This window comes from Triticum dicoccoides, chromosome 5B (assembly GCF_002162155.2).
Source record: "Triticum dicoccoides isolate Atlit2015 ecotype Zavitan chromosome 5B, WEW_v2.0, whole genome shotgun sequence".
NCBI lineage: Eukaryota > Viridiplantae > Streptophyta > Magnoliopsida > Poales > Poaceae > Triticum > Triticum dicoccoides.
The window spans coordinates 99,348,659-99,362,908 of NC_041389.1; the positions used below are offsets into that span (position 1 = coordinate 99,348,659).

General features: G+C 45.8%; 1 protein-coding gene and 1 long non-coding RNA gene across 2 annotated transcripts; both read left to right on the forward strand.

Annotated features, from left to right (window-relative positions):
- Window position 1: 1 nt before the first annotated feature.
- LOC119309172 (pentatricopeptide repeat-containing protein At5g14770, mitochondrial-like) lies at window positions 2-3,171 on the forward strand (the record flags this gene model as incomplete). Its single annotated transcript, XM_037585217.1, has 2 exons — window positions 2-2,926; window positions 3,108-3,171. A coding segment is annotated over one exon (2,784 nt), but the record flags the coding sequence as incomplete, so codon positions are not given.
- A 118-nt stretch (window positions 3,172-3,289) lies between these two features.
- Window positions 3,290-4,176, forward strand: LOC119307594. Its single transcript, XR_005149394.1, has 2 exons — window positions 3,290-3,537; window positions 3,713-4,176. It is a non-coding gene; the product is annotated as an uncharacterized LOC119307594 (long non-coding RNA).
- Window positions 4,177-14,250: the final 10,074 nt, after the last annotated feature.

The window sequence follows — 14,250 nt, forward strand, 5'->3', positions numbered from 1 at the left end:
CTGCTCCCTCGCGCTCGCGCTCCTCCGCGCCGGCCGCCTCTCCGCGGCCTCCCACGTCGCCTCCACCCTCCCGGCCGCATCCCCTCCCGCGGCCCTCCTCCGCCGCCTCATCCCGGCCCTCGCCTCCTCGGGCCTCGCCGCCGCCGCCGTCCGCTTCCGCCCCGTCCCCGGCGATCCGCTCTCCCTCAACTCCATCCTCCTCTCCCATTGCGCCCTCCGCTCGCTCCGCCCCGCGCTGGCCCTCCTCCGCTCCTCCGAGTCCGTGGACACCGTCAGCTACAACGTCGTCATCTCGGGCCTCGCCGGGCAGGGCCGCCATGGGGGCCTCTCCCCGGCCCTGCTCGCCGAGATGTGCAAGCGCGGCGTCCCGTTCGACGCCGTCACCGTCAACACCGCGCTCGTGGCGCTCTGCAGGGATGGTCAGGTGGAGGCAGCGGCGGCGTTGGCTGAGATGATGGTGAGAGGCGGGGGAATCCACAGGTTGGATGTGGTGGGCTGGAATGCTCTCATTGATGGGTACTGTAAGGCGGGAGACATGGAGGCGGCGCTGGCAGCGGCCCAGAGGATGAAGACACAGGGGGTGGGAGTTGATGTGGTGGGGTACAATACCTTGGTTGCTGGGCTCTGCCGTGCCGGCGAGCCTGATGCTGCACGGAACATGCTGGAGACGATGAAGGGGGACGGCGTGGAGCCGAACGTGGTGACCTACACGGCGTTCATCGCTGAGTGTTGTAGGACGAATGCGGTTGATGATGCCTTCAGTCTGTACGAAGAAATGGTGAGGATGGGTGTCCTGCCGGATGTGGTCACACTCAGCGCTCTTGTTGATGGACTTTGCAGGGCCGGACGGTTCTCAGAAGCGTATGCACTTTTCAGGGAGATGGAGAAGATTGGGGCTGCGCCGAACCATGTCACCTATTGTACACTGATTGATTCACTGTGGAAGGCACGGAGGGGCAATGAGTCACACGGTCTATTGGGGGAGGTGGTCTCTAGAGGTGTGGTCATGGATTTGGTCATGTATACATCTTTAATGGACTGGTTGGGCAAGCAAGGGAAGATCGATGAAGTGAAGGACACGTTTCGTTGTGCTCTGTCGGACAATCATACTCCCAATGGTGTCACCTATACCGTACTAATCGATGCACTCTGCAGAGCTGGTAATGTTGATGGGGCAGAGCAGATGTTATTGGAAATGGAGGATAAATCTTTTCGTCCAAATGTAGTTACGTTCTCATCAATCATCAATGGTCTTAGTAAACAAGGATTGCTTGACAAGGCAACTGAATACATGAGGAAGATGAAGGAAAGGGGCATTGATCCAAATGTTGTGACCTATGGAACAGTTATCGATGGCTTCTTCAAGTGCCAGGAGCAAGAATCAGCTCTTGACTTGTACCATGAAATGCTGTGTGAGGGTGTGGAAGTTAATAAATTTATTGTTGATTTGCTGGTGAATGGTCTGAGGAAAAATGGTAAAATGGAGGAAGCTGAAGCATTGTTTAGAGATATGAATAGACGTGGTATGCTGCTAGACCATGTAAACTACACCACTTTGATAGACGGGCTCTTTAAAATGGGTAACATGCCGGCTGCTTTCAAAGTTGGTCAGGAGTTGACGGAGAGAAACTTGTTGCCTGATGCTGTTGTCTATAATGTGTTTGTCAATTGCCTTTGTATGCTTGGGAAATCTAAGGAAGCGGAATCAATTTTGAAAGAGATGCAAACTACAGGTTTAAAACCCGACCAAGTGACATATAATACTATGATCACTGCACAGTGCAGGGATGGGAAGACTGCCAAAGCTCTAAAACTCCTCCATGAAATGAAGAGGAGTTCCATAAAGCCGAACCTCATCACATACAGTACACTTATTGCGGGTCTTTTTGAGGTTGGTTCTGTCGAGAAGGCGAAGTTTTTGTTAAATGAGATGGCTTCTTCTGGATTCTCTCCGACCTCTCTGACTCATCGAAAGGTGCTGCAAGCATGCTCCCAAAGCGGGAGACCAAACTTGATTTTGGAAATTCATGAATGGATGGTGAATGCTGGGCTTTCTGCTGATATCACTGTCTATAATACACTTCTGCGTGTTTTATGTTATCATGGAATGACAAGAAAAGCTACAGTTGTCTTGCAAGAGATGTCGGGAAGAGGAATTGCCCCAGACACAATCACATTCAATGCTCTAATTCTTGGTCATTTCAAGAGCACCCATGTAGACAATGCCTTTGCTACTTACGATGAGATGCTTCGCCATGGGGTCTCACCGAACATAGCTACATTCAACACGCTCTTGGGTGGGCTTGAGTCAGCTGGAAGAATTGGAGAAGCAGATAAGGTGCTGAATGAGATGCAGAGAAGGGGCATTGAGCCCAGCAATCTGACTTATGACATACTGGTCACGGGATACGGAAAACAAAGCAACAAAATCGAAGCAATGCGGTTGTATTGTGAAATGGTGGCTAAAGGCTTTCTTCCCAAAGTAAGCACATACAATGCACTCGTAAGCGACTTTGTTAAAGTGGGAATGATGAGTCAAGCTAAAGAGTTGCTCAACGAAATGAACAAGAGGGGTGTTCCACCCACATCCTGCACTTACGATATTCTTGTGTGTGGATGGGCAAAGCTTAGAAATGGAACAGAGGTGAGAAAATTGCTCAAAGATATGAAGGACAAAGGATTTAGTCCATCGAAAGGCACTCTTAGTTCTATATGCAGAGCATTTTCAAAACCAGGAATGACCTGGGAAGCTCGGCGTTTACTTAAAAAGCTTTATAAGGTTTAGGAGTGTCAAGCATTGATTTCTCATCTACCAAGCAAGCACAGATGATGGTCTGATTGAGACTGTTCTTAGTATGACCGCGGCTCGCGACACGCCGTCAAACGTGACAAGAAGCTACTGGCAGAGATAATCGCCAAGTCACCTGTAAGTGTGTCTGGTTCTCTGTTTAGTTGGGTTGAATTAATTTAATCAGTTCAATGTAATGTTGTTGTTGTGGTGTTTTTCATCTATAAGTAGTTAACAGCTGTCTTAACATGCTCTGTATGACGGTGCTGCTTCAGTAGCAAGTGTGGTGATGCTTATCTCGCAGAATTTACTTTTGCAGGATGACCCTTGGAGTGAGCGGAAGATCATGAATTATGTGAAAAGATCCCCCACAAGCTCCAAAGGCATGTGATGTTGCCATTTTGTTTCCTTTTATTTGTATTGCTAGTTGCTAACGTATTCCTTTGTGGTATGTTTTTTTGATCATTCCATGTTTCCCTGCACTGCTTGCTTTCCAGATGGCCGCATTTCTGTAACAGAAGAGTCACAATAAGCTGCAATCTGTTCATGTGAACCTTGTCAAAATTATTATCAGCTTGTCAGTGAAGAGCTATCCTTCATTCGTAAGGAGCAGGTGTGAGTTTCTGAAATTATTGGCTACCGCTCGTGTTCTCCTTGTGTCACGCTACGTTGTGAGTCTGACAGTACGAGGCATGTTTTGCCAGCAGCCTGGTTCTGAAAAGCAAGCAGCAGATTTCATTTACAGCCAGGTGATTATTATGAAGTTAGATGCACTTTGTTTTCTGAACACTCGTATTCGTGGTTGTTTTGTGTTTTACTCTGTTCGTCATCAAACTACTACTCTTGGAATTGACGCCTGATCGATAGGATCATGGAACTGGATAAATCTCTTATGTGAAAATTTCATCCTCTCTGTTTGTGTAGGATCTAATACAGCTAGGCTTCTGACGGAGAAAATTGCAGGAGGCTTCTTCTCCTATACTCTGCCCAGCCGCAGCACAGGAGGAAAGCAGCCAGACGTGGCCGCGCTGCTCTTGGGTTCTTCTACAGCGATGCGTCGGCAGGCGACCGGCTGCTGCAGTGCTTCTACTACACCTCCTGGTGCGTTTATATATGTTGTGTAGGTTTGCATTGGGTAGAAGTTCTTTGTCTGTAATTGTGGTTTGATTTGATACTAAATCGTGTGTAAGTGTGCCTTTTTTTTTCTTGCGGAAGTGTGTAATTGTGTCTGCAAGTGAAATCATCTTGAGCATGATAGAGATAAATAGCTTACAGAAATCTAATGGTACTCCTCCATTTAAAGCAGACATATATAGTCAGGACTTGACATCAGGATCGATCACACCCGTATCCGTATCAAAAATTCCAAGATGGGATGTGATTTGATACGCTCTCTGTTTTTTTTTTGAGACACTGATACGCTCTCTGGTGGTGCCACAATTAAAGCCCATGTGGCAGACCAGATCCATGAAATTCAAAATGGGTTATGCAGTGAGTTAATAGTAGGATCGAAACTGTTTGGTATGATCCGGATCTATTATCCCGCATTGATGGTAAATGCCAAAGTTATCAAGTGGTTGTTGATTTTTATTTAATAGCCGGTCAACTTGCGAAGGCATGCTTGTGGACGTGGGTGATCAATCAATGTGAAAATTTTGAATTCGAAATAGTATCCACCTCAGGTAGGAGCACGGTTTTCACCGAGCATGAATTCCGTGGCCCCCAACAGATAATGTACTGCCGAGGGTACTGATTTTTCCCGTGACAAACATGTACTAATAACTGGTGGTAATTTTGTACACGTAGTACTTCAGGAGGGCCTGTCTCAGTCTCTTCCTGTCGTAAAATAATGGTGGAAATCCGGCCTAGAACGTGCGTAGCCGTTGAGTTTCGCACCATCCGAATTTTCAAACAGCAGCAGCAGCCCCTGCCCTACCCTGTCGTACAGACATGTTCCACGGAACCCCTGCATTAACAAAGATCGACGGCCACGCACATGATGGTTTTAACCACAAGCTCGAGCTGAAACGAGATTTAGCAATTTGTATATGTGCAATGCTGTAATGGGATCGAAGCACAGAACCGCGACTAAATTGAATGTAGGTAAAATAAACATGACATGACCAAGCATAATTTGTACTCCCTTCAGTCCATAAATCTTGTTGTGATTTTAGTTTAAAAAATATTTTTTTTCGTAAAATTATAGAACTTAACAATTGCAATTCTTTTTATCCCCATTATTTTTTAGTGACATTTTTTAGAATCGGTAACAATTTTAATGAAAACATGAAAGAACACACATAGGCATTTGAATGGATGATGCGGGTTGGAACTGCCGGGGAGGGGGGAATTGCTTAAGTTGGAACTGCCGGGGAGGGGGGAACACCCGGACAGTTCGAGAGTTAGCGACGTTGTCTAAGTCGCGTTCCCCCATGCTTGTATTTTTGTGCGAAACTAGACAGAAGGAAGAGAAGATGAGGAGGATCCGCACCAAATTGGGTCTTAAGGGCTTCTGTGGTGTGGATAGCAATGGAACGAGTGGGGGTTTAGCATTATATTGGAGGGAAGATTGTGTGGTAGAGATTTTGGACAAAAAGGACAGATTTATTGATACAGTTATCAGAGTTCGAGAAGGAGCTACGCAATGGAGACCCACTTTTTTGTATGGAGAGCCGTGTGTGGAGACCAGGCACTTAATGTGGACAAAGTTATAGAACTTGAAAACCGTCATTGATTTGTCGTGGCTGGTAATTGGTGGTTTTAATGAGGCTATGTGGGATTTTGAACACTTTTCGGTCACACCTCGGGCAGAATCATAGATGATAGCATTTCGAGATACGCTTGAGATCTGTGAGCTAGTGGATCTTGGGTTCACTGGCTTACCTTTCACATATGATAACAGGCGGAGCAGGGCGGGCAATGTGAGGGTGAGACTAGATCGAGCAGTGGCTACGAACGAGTGGCGCAATATGTTTGCCTTTGCTGCAGTCGAGCATATCCCGTCTCCATGCTGGGATCATGTCGTGGTTTTTCTCAAGGGAGAGCCAGATCCGGGACCTACAGGTGGGAGGAACAGGAGATATGAAGTTTTCTGGGAGAGGGATTCTACACTGCCAAAAGTAGTGGAAGAAGCATGGGGTGCAGTAGGCGAGATTCATAATCTCTCGCAACTGAGAGATGCCCTGTCTAAAACTATGACTGCTCTAGGGTCATGGAGCAAGAAGTTTGGCAATGTTACAAGAGAACTTGTGAAGTCAAGAACCAACTCGAAGAGCTTATGCATATGAATGCAGATAGGGAAGAAATAAGAGGAGTAATGGACAAAATGAATGAATTATTATATCAGGAAGAGATGATGTGGATGCAGAGATCGAGGATTTCTTGGCTCAAAGAAGGCGACCAGAACACAAAGTATTTTCAGAGTAAAGCCGTTTGGAGGGCGAGGAAGAACAAGATCCGGGAGCTTACGGACAGTATAGGAACCATACACTCGGATTTTGCAGCTATGAGCAGAATTGCTAATGACTATTTTCACAATATTTTTGCAGCCGACAACTCTCTGGATGCATCTGTTGTAGTGGGTCTTTTTGAGCGTGTGGTGTCACCGGCTGATAACGCAAGGCTGTGTGCTCCCTTCACAGATAAGGAAATCTCCGATGCAATGTTTCAGATCGGGCCTTTGAAGCCCCCATGCCCGGATGGGTTCCTCGCACGGTTCTTTCAACGAAACTGGAGCACTGTAAAGGAGAGTGTGATAGCAGTGGTCAGGGATTTTTTTCATAACTGGAATCATGCCAGAGGGAGTGAACTCAACTTCAATTGTGCTTATCCCAAAAATCTCTAACCCCACAAAAATGTCTGACTACAGACCCATCAGTCTTTGTAATGTGACCTACAAGGTAATTTCCAAGTGCTTGGTAAACCGGTTGCGTCCTTTTTTTGATGATATAATCTCTGTTGAACAGAGTGCTTTTATCCCGGGTAGGATGATTACAGATAATGCTCTGGTTGCTTTTGAGTGTTTACACTATATTAAACAGGAGAAAGACCCCACAAGGAGTTTTTGTGCTTATAAGCTGGATCTGTCAAAAGCTTATGATCGGGTGGATTGGGTTTTCTTGGAGCAAGTGATGCAAAAGTTAGGGTTCTCTCAGCGATGGATTGACTGGATAATGGTGTGTGTCACATCGGTGAAGTACTCAGTAAAATTAAATGGAACTCTCTTGGATTCATTTGCACCGTCGCGAGGGGCTGCGGCAAGGTGACCCACTCTCTCCATTTTTATTCCTACTTGTGGCAGATGGACTCTCAGCTATTCTGAAAAGGAGGGTGCAGTCCGGAGATATTATACCAGTGAAAATTTGTAGGAGGGCACTGGGTATTTCACATTTGTTGTTTGCAGATGATACGTTGTTGTTTTTTAAGGCTTCAAGGGATCAAGCAGAACATGTTAAAGCTTCTCTGGATTTATATAGCTCGGCCACGAGCCAAAGCCTAAACTATGATAAGTGTTCTATGTTCTTTGGTGAAGCTTGTCCAATCTCGGTTCAAGATCAAGTTAGGGATGCTCTACAAGTCACGAGTCTGGTCTTTGAGGAGAAATACTTGGGTCTTCCTACACCTAAGGGACGCATGTCTAAAGGAAAGTTTCAAAATCTTCAAACCAGCCTCACTAAAAGGCTCGTTCAGTGGGGGGATGGGTACCTAGCTCAGCCGGGAAGAGAAGTGCTTATAAAATCAGTTGCGCAAGCTTTGCCCACATACATAATGGGAGTTTTCACACTCCTGTTCTCAGTTTGTGATGACCTCACTAGAATGGTGAGGAATTTCTATCGGGGTTCGGAGAAGGGAAAAAGAAAGGTACACTAGAAAGGATGGGATCATCTTATACAACCGAAATACAGAGGTGATGTTGGCTTCCGGGATTTTCTTCTTTTTAACCAAGCTCTTTTAGCTCGTCAGGCTTGGAGGCTTATCACGAGACCGGATAGCCTTTGTGCGCGTTTGCTCAAATCCAAATACTACCCAGAGGGCAAGCTCGAAGATACGGTGTTCACTGGTAATGCTTCGTCATCATGGCAGGCCATATGTCATGGCCTAGATTTATTGAAGAAAGGCTTAATTTGGAGAGTGGGCAATGGGAGAAGCATTAGGGTGTGGCGGGACAGTTGGATCCCACGCCCTTTCTCATATAAACCTATTTCTAGGCAGGCCTATGCCGCATTCGGTATGTCTCGGATCTACTAAATGATAATGGTTCTGGGAAGATTCCAATTTCGAATCAGTACTTCATTCTAGCAGATGTGGAGGAGATCCTAAAGATCAGAGCCTCCCCAAGGCAAGGTGATAACGTCATTGCATGGGGGGCCGAAAAACTTGGTGTTTTCTCGGTGAAGAGTGCCTACCACTTGGCTTTTGATGAGTTACATAGGTCTAATGCAGCCTCATCTAGCACGTCGCCGTCAGGTGCGAGGAGTTGCCGGAAGTTTATATGGAATTGTGGAGCACCACCGACAGTGTCAAACTTTGCATGGAGAGTTGTGACTGATGGACTGCCGACATGGAAGAATAAACATAAGATTGGGCTTGAAACTACTAGCATATGCCCAGTGTGTGGTTTGGAGACGGAGGATAATTTTCATTCGTTTTTTAGATGCCAATTTGGACATGATTTATATATGGCGATGGCAAAAGTCTGGAGACTCCCTCATCTACAATCGCTAGTTAATTGTGGAAAGGAGTGGTTACTGCAAGTACTAGCACCAAGGAGTGAGTTGGAGAGGTGTATTGTCATGACCGGTTTTCCAATAAAATATTTATTAAAAAATCGACCATTTTATCATACCAATATAGGAAAATCTTCCTTACTAGTAGACAAATCCTTACAGAAATTCAGTAGTAGTAAATATTTTACAAGGTTGAGCTGAGACTGCTCAACAATTTATTACAAGTCGTCGATATTATACATAAAGGCGGATATGACACAAGAGGTATGGTGGCACAACTACTGACTCGTAATAAAAGTGGTGGTGGATATGTCACAAAGACGTGGGTGACATGACTCCTAAATCTTACAGCTTATCGAGCGCCGGGGTGAGGCTCGATGATTTTATTTGGGTAGCGGAAGCGTATATGATACAAGTGACCAATTTCAGGATCGCACGGGACTGACTGGGACTCTTCTAGGCGTCAGACTCGCTATTGTACTCTTCATCCATAAGATCGGCTTCGTCAATATCTGGCCAAATCAACAAGCTAGGTGAATACTTTGAATGTACTCGCAATACAGTTTGGACATAAGATATAACAAAGGCAAACATGATGCACATGAGCAGATTAGTAAAGCACACTAAAAAAATAAGTTTTTCACGACATGTAACATAAAAAGGAAGTCAGGCGGTAGTCCTCCCGAAATCCCAATAAAATAACTGAAGATCGATCGGGTGTCTGAAGCGACGCCTTGAAAGGTCAAAATAAATTAACATGCCGCAGTCGGGCGTCAGGGCGACACCACATAAAGGGATTATATTGAAATGTAAATCACAGTGCGTGCCACAGTCGGACGTCTAAGCGACATCTCCAAAAGGGCTTATATTGAAATTAAATAACATGGATGCCATAGTCGGACGTCTGAGCGACGTCACATAAAGGGCTTATATCAAAAGTAAATAACGATAATGCCACAGTCGGACGTCTGAGCGACATCACATAAAGGGCTTATATCAAAAGTAAACAACGAGAATGCCATAGTCGGACGTCTGAGCGACATCACATAAAGGGCTTATATCAAAAGTAAACAACAAGAATGCCACAGTCGGACGTCTGAGCGACATCACATAAAGAGCTTATATTTCACCATTCGAATTCAAGTAGCTCATGAATTTAAATCATCCCAAGGAAATACTCAGTACGTAATAATAAACAGGTTAGTCCATCCACAGGAATAACATTCAGCCGGTTTTACCACTCATGTTTATTCACCGGAGATTGTCACTGAAACTGACACTGAGACTGACAATGAGACGGAAGTTGAGACTGACACTGACACTGATATGTTGATCACAGTCCTTGACCATGGACACGGTTACTCGAATGGTTTGACTCTGCAGAGTTTGTACTCTTTACCCACAGTCAACGGATTTCCGTAGTCACAAGGACTAGTTCCGTTTACAGTATTTTAGAAGAAACACATCTAACCAGTACACACCCATTCCACATTCCGCTGCCAGGAATCACGCTAGGCAATATTCAAGAAAAACTTCAAGACGGGGAGGCCACAACCTCGAGTAGCATGGGATCAAATTTGTATCGCGCACTCTAAGGGGTGCCCCCCTCTCGGTCCCAACCGGAAACACCCATGCCCCCTGACCGGATGTCGGGCTTTAATCTAGGGCCATGGAACCCTCATCACGGCCCCTCTATTTGGTGTGTACAAGGAAAGAGGTTTGCAACTGACTAGACCGCATTCTTTGCAGAAGACATGTGGTAGCACAAAAAAGGGGACGAACGGGAACATGACTTGATCCACATTGATACCGGAGTTAAACGGTTGACATAAGCCTGGCATGCTTCAACAATACCAGCTTGCAACCTATCATGCCACCACATGATCAGGTTATCTCACCATCATATGAACACATCAAATTTTGAAGCTCACTTGTAGCTTACCTTGCATGCAATATAACATTCACTAATGCATATAAAGACATGCCATGAGAACACTACTCAAGCAAACATGCAAAACACTCATCATATCAAAGGTTCAAACATGCTTGCCTGGTTCAGAGTAGTCGGAGTCTGGCTCGGTGAAGTTTGCGGCTCCGTCACCTCCTTCGGTATCTATGTTATAAAAAAATCGGATTCTAACGTAAATACCATGCGTGCATAAAAGTTGATCCTAATAATTTTTAAATAAATATGATAAAAAAACTAGATAGAAAAATAAAGATGACAGAAAAAGAATCAACTCAAAATCATCTTTTGTTTAAAAGTTATAAGGGTTTTAGTCTAGGGACTAATCTGTAATGAAACAAAAACTTTCCAAGGGCTAGTTTAGAAAAATACAGAAAACGTATTTTGCCCGAAGGCGTTTTCAGAAAACGTTTTAAAAAAAGAGAGAAAGCTGACGAGGGGGTCCCACCCGTCAGGTTTAAAAACTAAAATAGAGTCCCACCGGCGCCCGAGGCTTGCGGTGGTTGCCGGCGTCGATCCACGGCGAGGCAGGGGGAGTGGAGGGTACCTACGGACTCACGGAGCTCTCCCACGTCTGTGGGTGGTGGAGTTGGTCGTCGGCAAGCACCACGTCGACGGCGGCCTTAACTCCGACGGACGGTGGTTCGGGCGGTGATGGATCTCGCCGAGGAGAGCTGCAAATGTCAAATTGGGACTCGGGTTAGATAAGTGGGTGCACTAGGAGGCTACTGACGCCGTTTGGGAGGCGGGGGTGCTCTCACCAGAGAGGATCTTGCCGGAGCCCGAGGCGGATCGGGGCGACCGGAGTCGAGGAAGAAGGCCTCCTCGAGGTCCTCCTAGTGGCTGGGCGCAGTTCTGGTGAGGTGGAGGGGTAGTGCTGGGTCGAGAACAAGCTCGAGGCCTCCTTTTATAGCTGGTCGAGGCGGTTGCCGAGAACGGGGTATCTCCGGCGAGCGATTACGGCGAGGCAGAGGTCGGGCGGGAGGTTTAGTTGACTGGGCAGCTGCGGATTGGTCTACTAGCTTCATCCAACGCCTAATTTTGGTACACTTGGGCGATACTCCAAGTCTCTCGAGCCTCACGGGCTCGTCGGCGGCAGGGAGCGTGCTCTGCGCCTCTCAGGCCACGACGACGGTGCTGCAGCGCGTGCAGAGAAGGGGATGGCCATGCGGAGGCTCCTGGTGGTGTGGGCGGTGCTAGACGGCGCCGTTTGGCAGGGTTGGCTCCTGTTGGCCGCCATGGGCGGTTCTGCCACCGCAGAAGACGCCGGCGTTGGCGAGACACGTTGCTACCGATGCTCACACCCGTCCAAACGACCGTGCGGCATGATGGATAAGAAGGAGGTGCAGGGAGCAAGAGGCCAGAGCGAGCACTGGCAAGATTGACGCTGTGACTCTGAAGAAAACGACACTGACGGCAGAACTGAACACTGAACTCTGAACTTTGACAGAAACAGTGCATGCCAGCTGTTCGATAAAATGTTTTGGGCACGTGGAAAAATTTTCTTGAGCTGATCCTTGGTGAGGTGACCTCTTGATGCATCTAGAGGCTGCCTGATTTATGTCAGATTTTTAGGAGAAGAAAAAGAATGAATTTCACCAAAATTGGCAAATCTGGTTCAAACTTGCATTAAGCACATTTTGAAAATTTTGAACTGTGGACCAGTGGATCTTGATGGATCTTGGTTGAGGGTACTAAGGACTAGCTAGGATAATTTGCTTGGGCTCAGAAGCTTAAAGGATCTGGTACTTCCTTTGTAAATACCAAGAGTCCAAATTAAATGACAGAAAAATATTTGAGGATAAAATAAATAGAAAGAAAATCTAAAAGAGGTTGAAACTTGCTGGAATTGGGTGTTTGACTTGACCCAAAGTAGGGAGTGGATTTGGAAGAAAAATTTCAACATGGGTCATGGCAAGAGAAATTATTTTTGAGTGGGAAGGAATAAACCCATAATTTTATAGAAACTCTTTTTAATAAAAGAAATATTAAAACCACCCAAGATTATTTGTATTGACCCAACACATGTTGAAGAACCCTCAAGACCAAAAATCAACATTGAGAAGAACTCCTAAAAAATATTTGTCATAAAAAGGGTTTGAGAAGGAGAGCCCCTCTTTTAGCAAAATTTGAAATAAGCCCCTTCAAATCAAATAAAGAATTTAATAAAAACCAAATCAAATTTTTTTGGAGTGTTACAACACCTACCCCCTTAGGAAAAATCTCGTCCCCGAGATTTCAGCTGATTCTCAAATAGGTGTGGGTACTCCGTCCGAAGGAAATCTTCTCTTTCCCATGTTGCTTCATCCTCGGTGTGATTTCTCCACTGAACCTTGAAAACTTAATTGTTTTCTAACGGGTCCTCCTTTCAGACTCCTCCAATATTTTTATTGGACGTTTCCTGTAGGTGAGGTCTGGTTGCACGTCAATGCTCTCATGAGACACATGCTTCTCTGGGTTGCTTACACATTTCCTCAATTGTGAGATGTGGAACACGTCATGGATGTCTGACAGTTCTTTGGGTAGGTCGAGCTGGTAGGCTACTGTGCCTCTTCGTGCAGTCACACAGAAGGGTCCAATAAACCGTGGAGCTAGCTTTCCTTTAACTTTGAATCGTTGCAGGCCCCTCAAAGCTGACTTCGTGATGTTTTTTTATCGTAGTAACTCTTCTGTCGGCTCTTGGCTGTCTTGAGTCAATCCCTGATTAGTCTAACTTTATCCTCAGCTTCCTTGAGTATGTCGGGGCCGAAGATACGACTGTCTCCTGTTTCTGACCAATTTAATGGGGTACGACATCTTCGACCGTACAAGGCTTCAAAGGGTGCCATTTGCAGACTGGCTTGGTAATTGTTGTTGTATGCGAATTCGGCATACGACAAGCTTTCTTCCCAACTGGTTCCACAGGTGAGAACACATGCTCTTAGCATGTCCTCTAGAAGTTGGTTCACACGTTTAGTTTGTCCTCCAGTCCGGGGGTGGTATGCTGTACTGAACACTAGTTGAGTTCCCAGAGCTTGTTGTAAATGATCCCAAAATCTAGAGACGAATTGAGTGCCTCTGTCGGATATTATAGTCTTTGGAATCCCATGCAGACAAACTATACGGGAGAGATAAAGCTTGGCAAGCTTCTGAGTGGTGTGGGTTGTCTTTACTGGGATGAAATGTGCCACCTTAGTTAATCTGTCTGTGATGACCCATATGGCATCATTTCCGTGTCGTGACTGAGGTAGTCCGACAATAAAATCCATTCAAATTTCGTCCCATTTCCACTCAGGTATCCTGTTTGGCTGTAATAGTCCTGCTGGTTTTTGGTGCTCGGCTTTAATGCGCTGACATGAATCACAACATGCAATGAATGTGGCTATATCCCTCTTCATACCGTGCCACCAAAATTTTTCCTGAATGTCCTTGTACATTTTGGTTCCTCCAGGATGGATCGAATATGAGGCGGTGTGACCTTCGGTTAGAATTTGCTATTTGAGGTCCTCTATATTTGGTACGCAAAGTCTGTCTCCATACCATAATATTCCCGTGTCGTCTATGATGAATTCTGAGGCCTTGCCCAGACTCACTTTTCTTTTTATGCCTTCAATGTTGGGGTGTCCAGGCTGAGCCTTCTTAATCTGTTCCATTAGGGTGGGTTGTATTTCCAAATTTGACACTTCGCCTTCAGTGACCATCACTAAGTTGAGTTTGGCGAACTCCTGCTGAAATTCAGGTCTCAAGTTCTGTAGACTGTCGCCCGAGCTGGGGTTTCGACTAAGAGCATC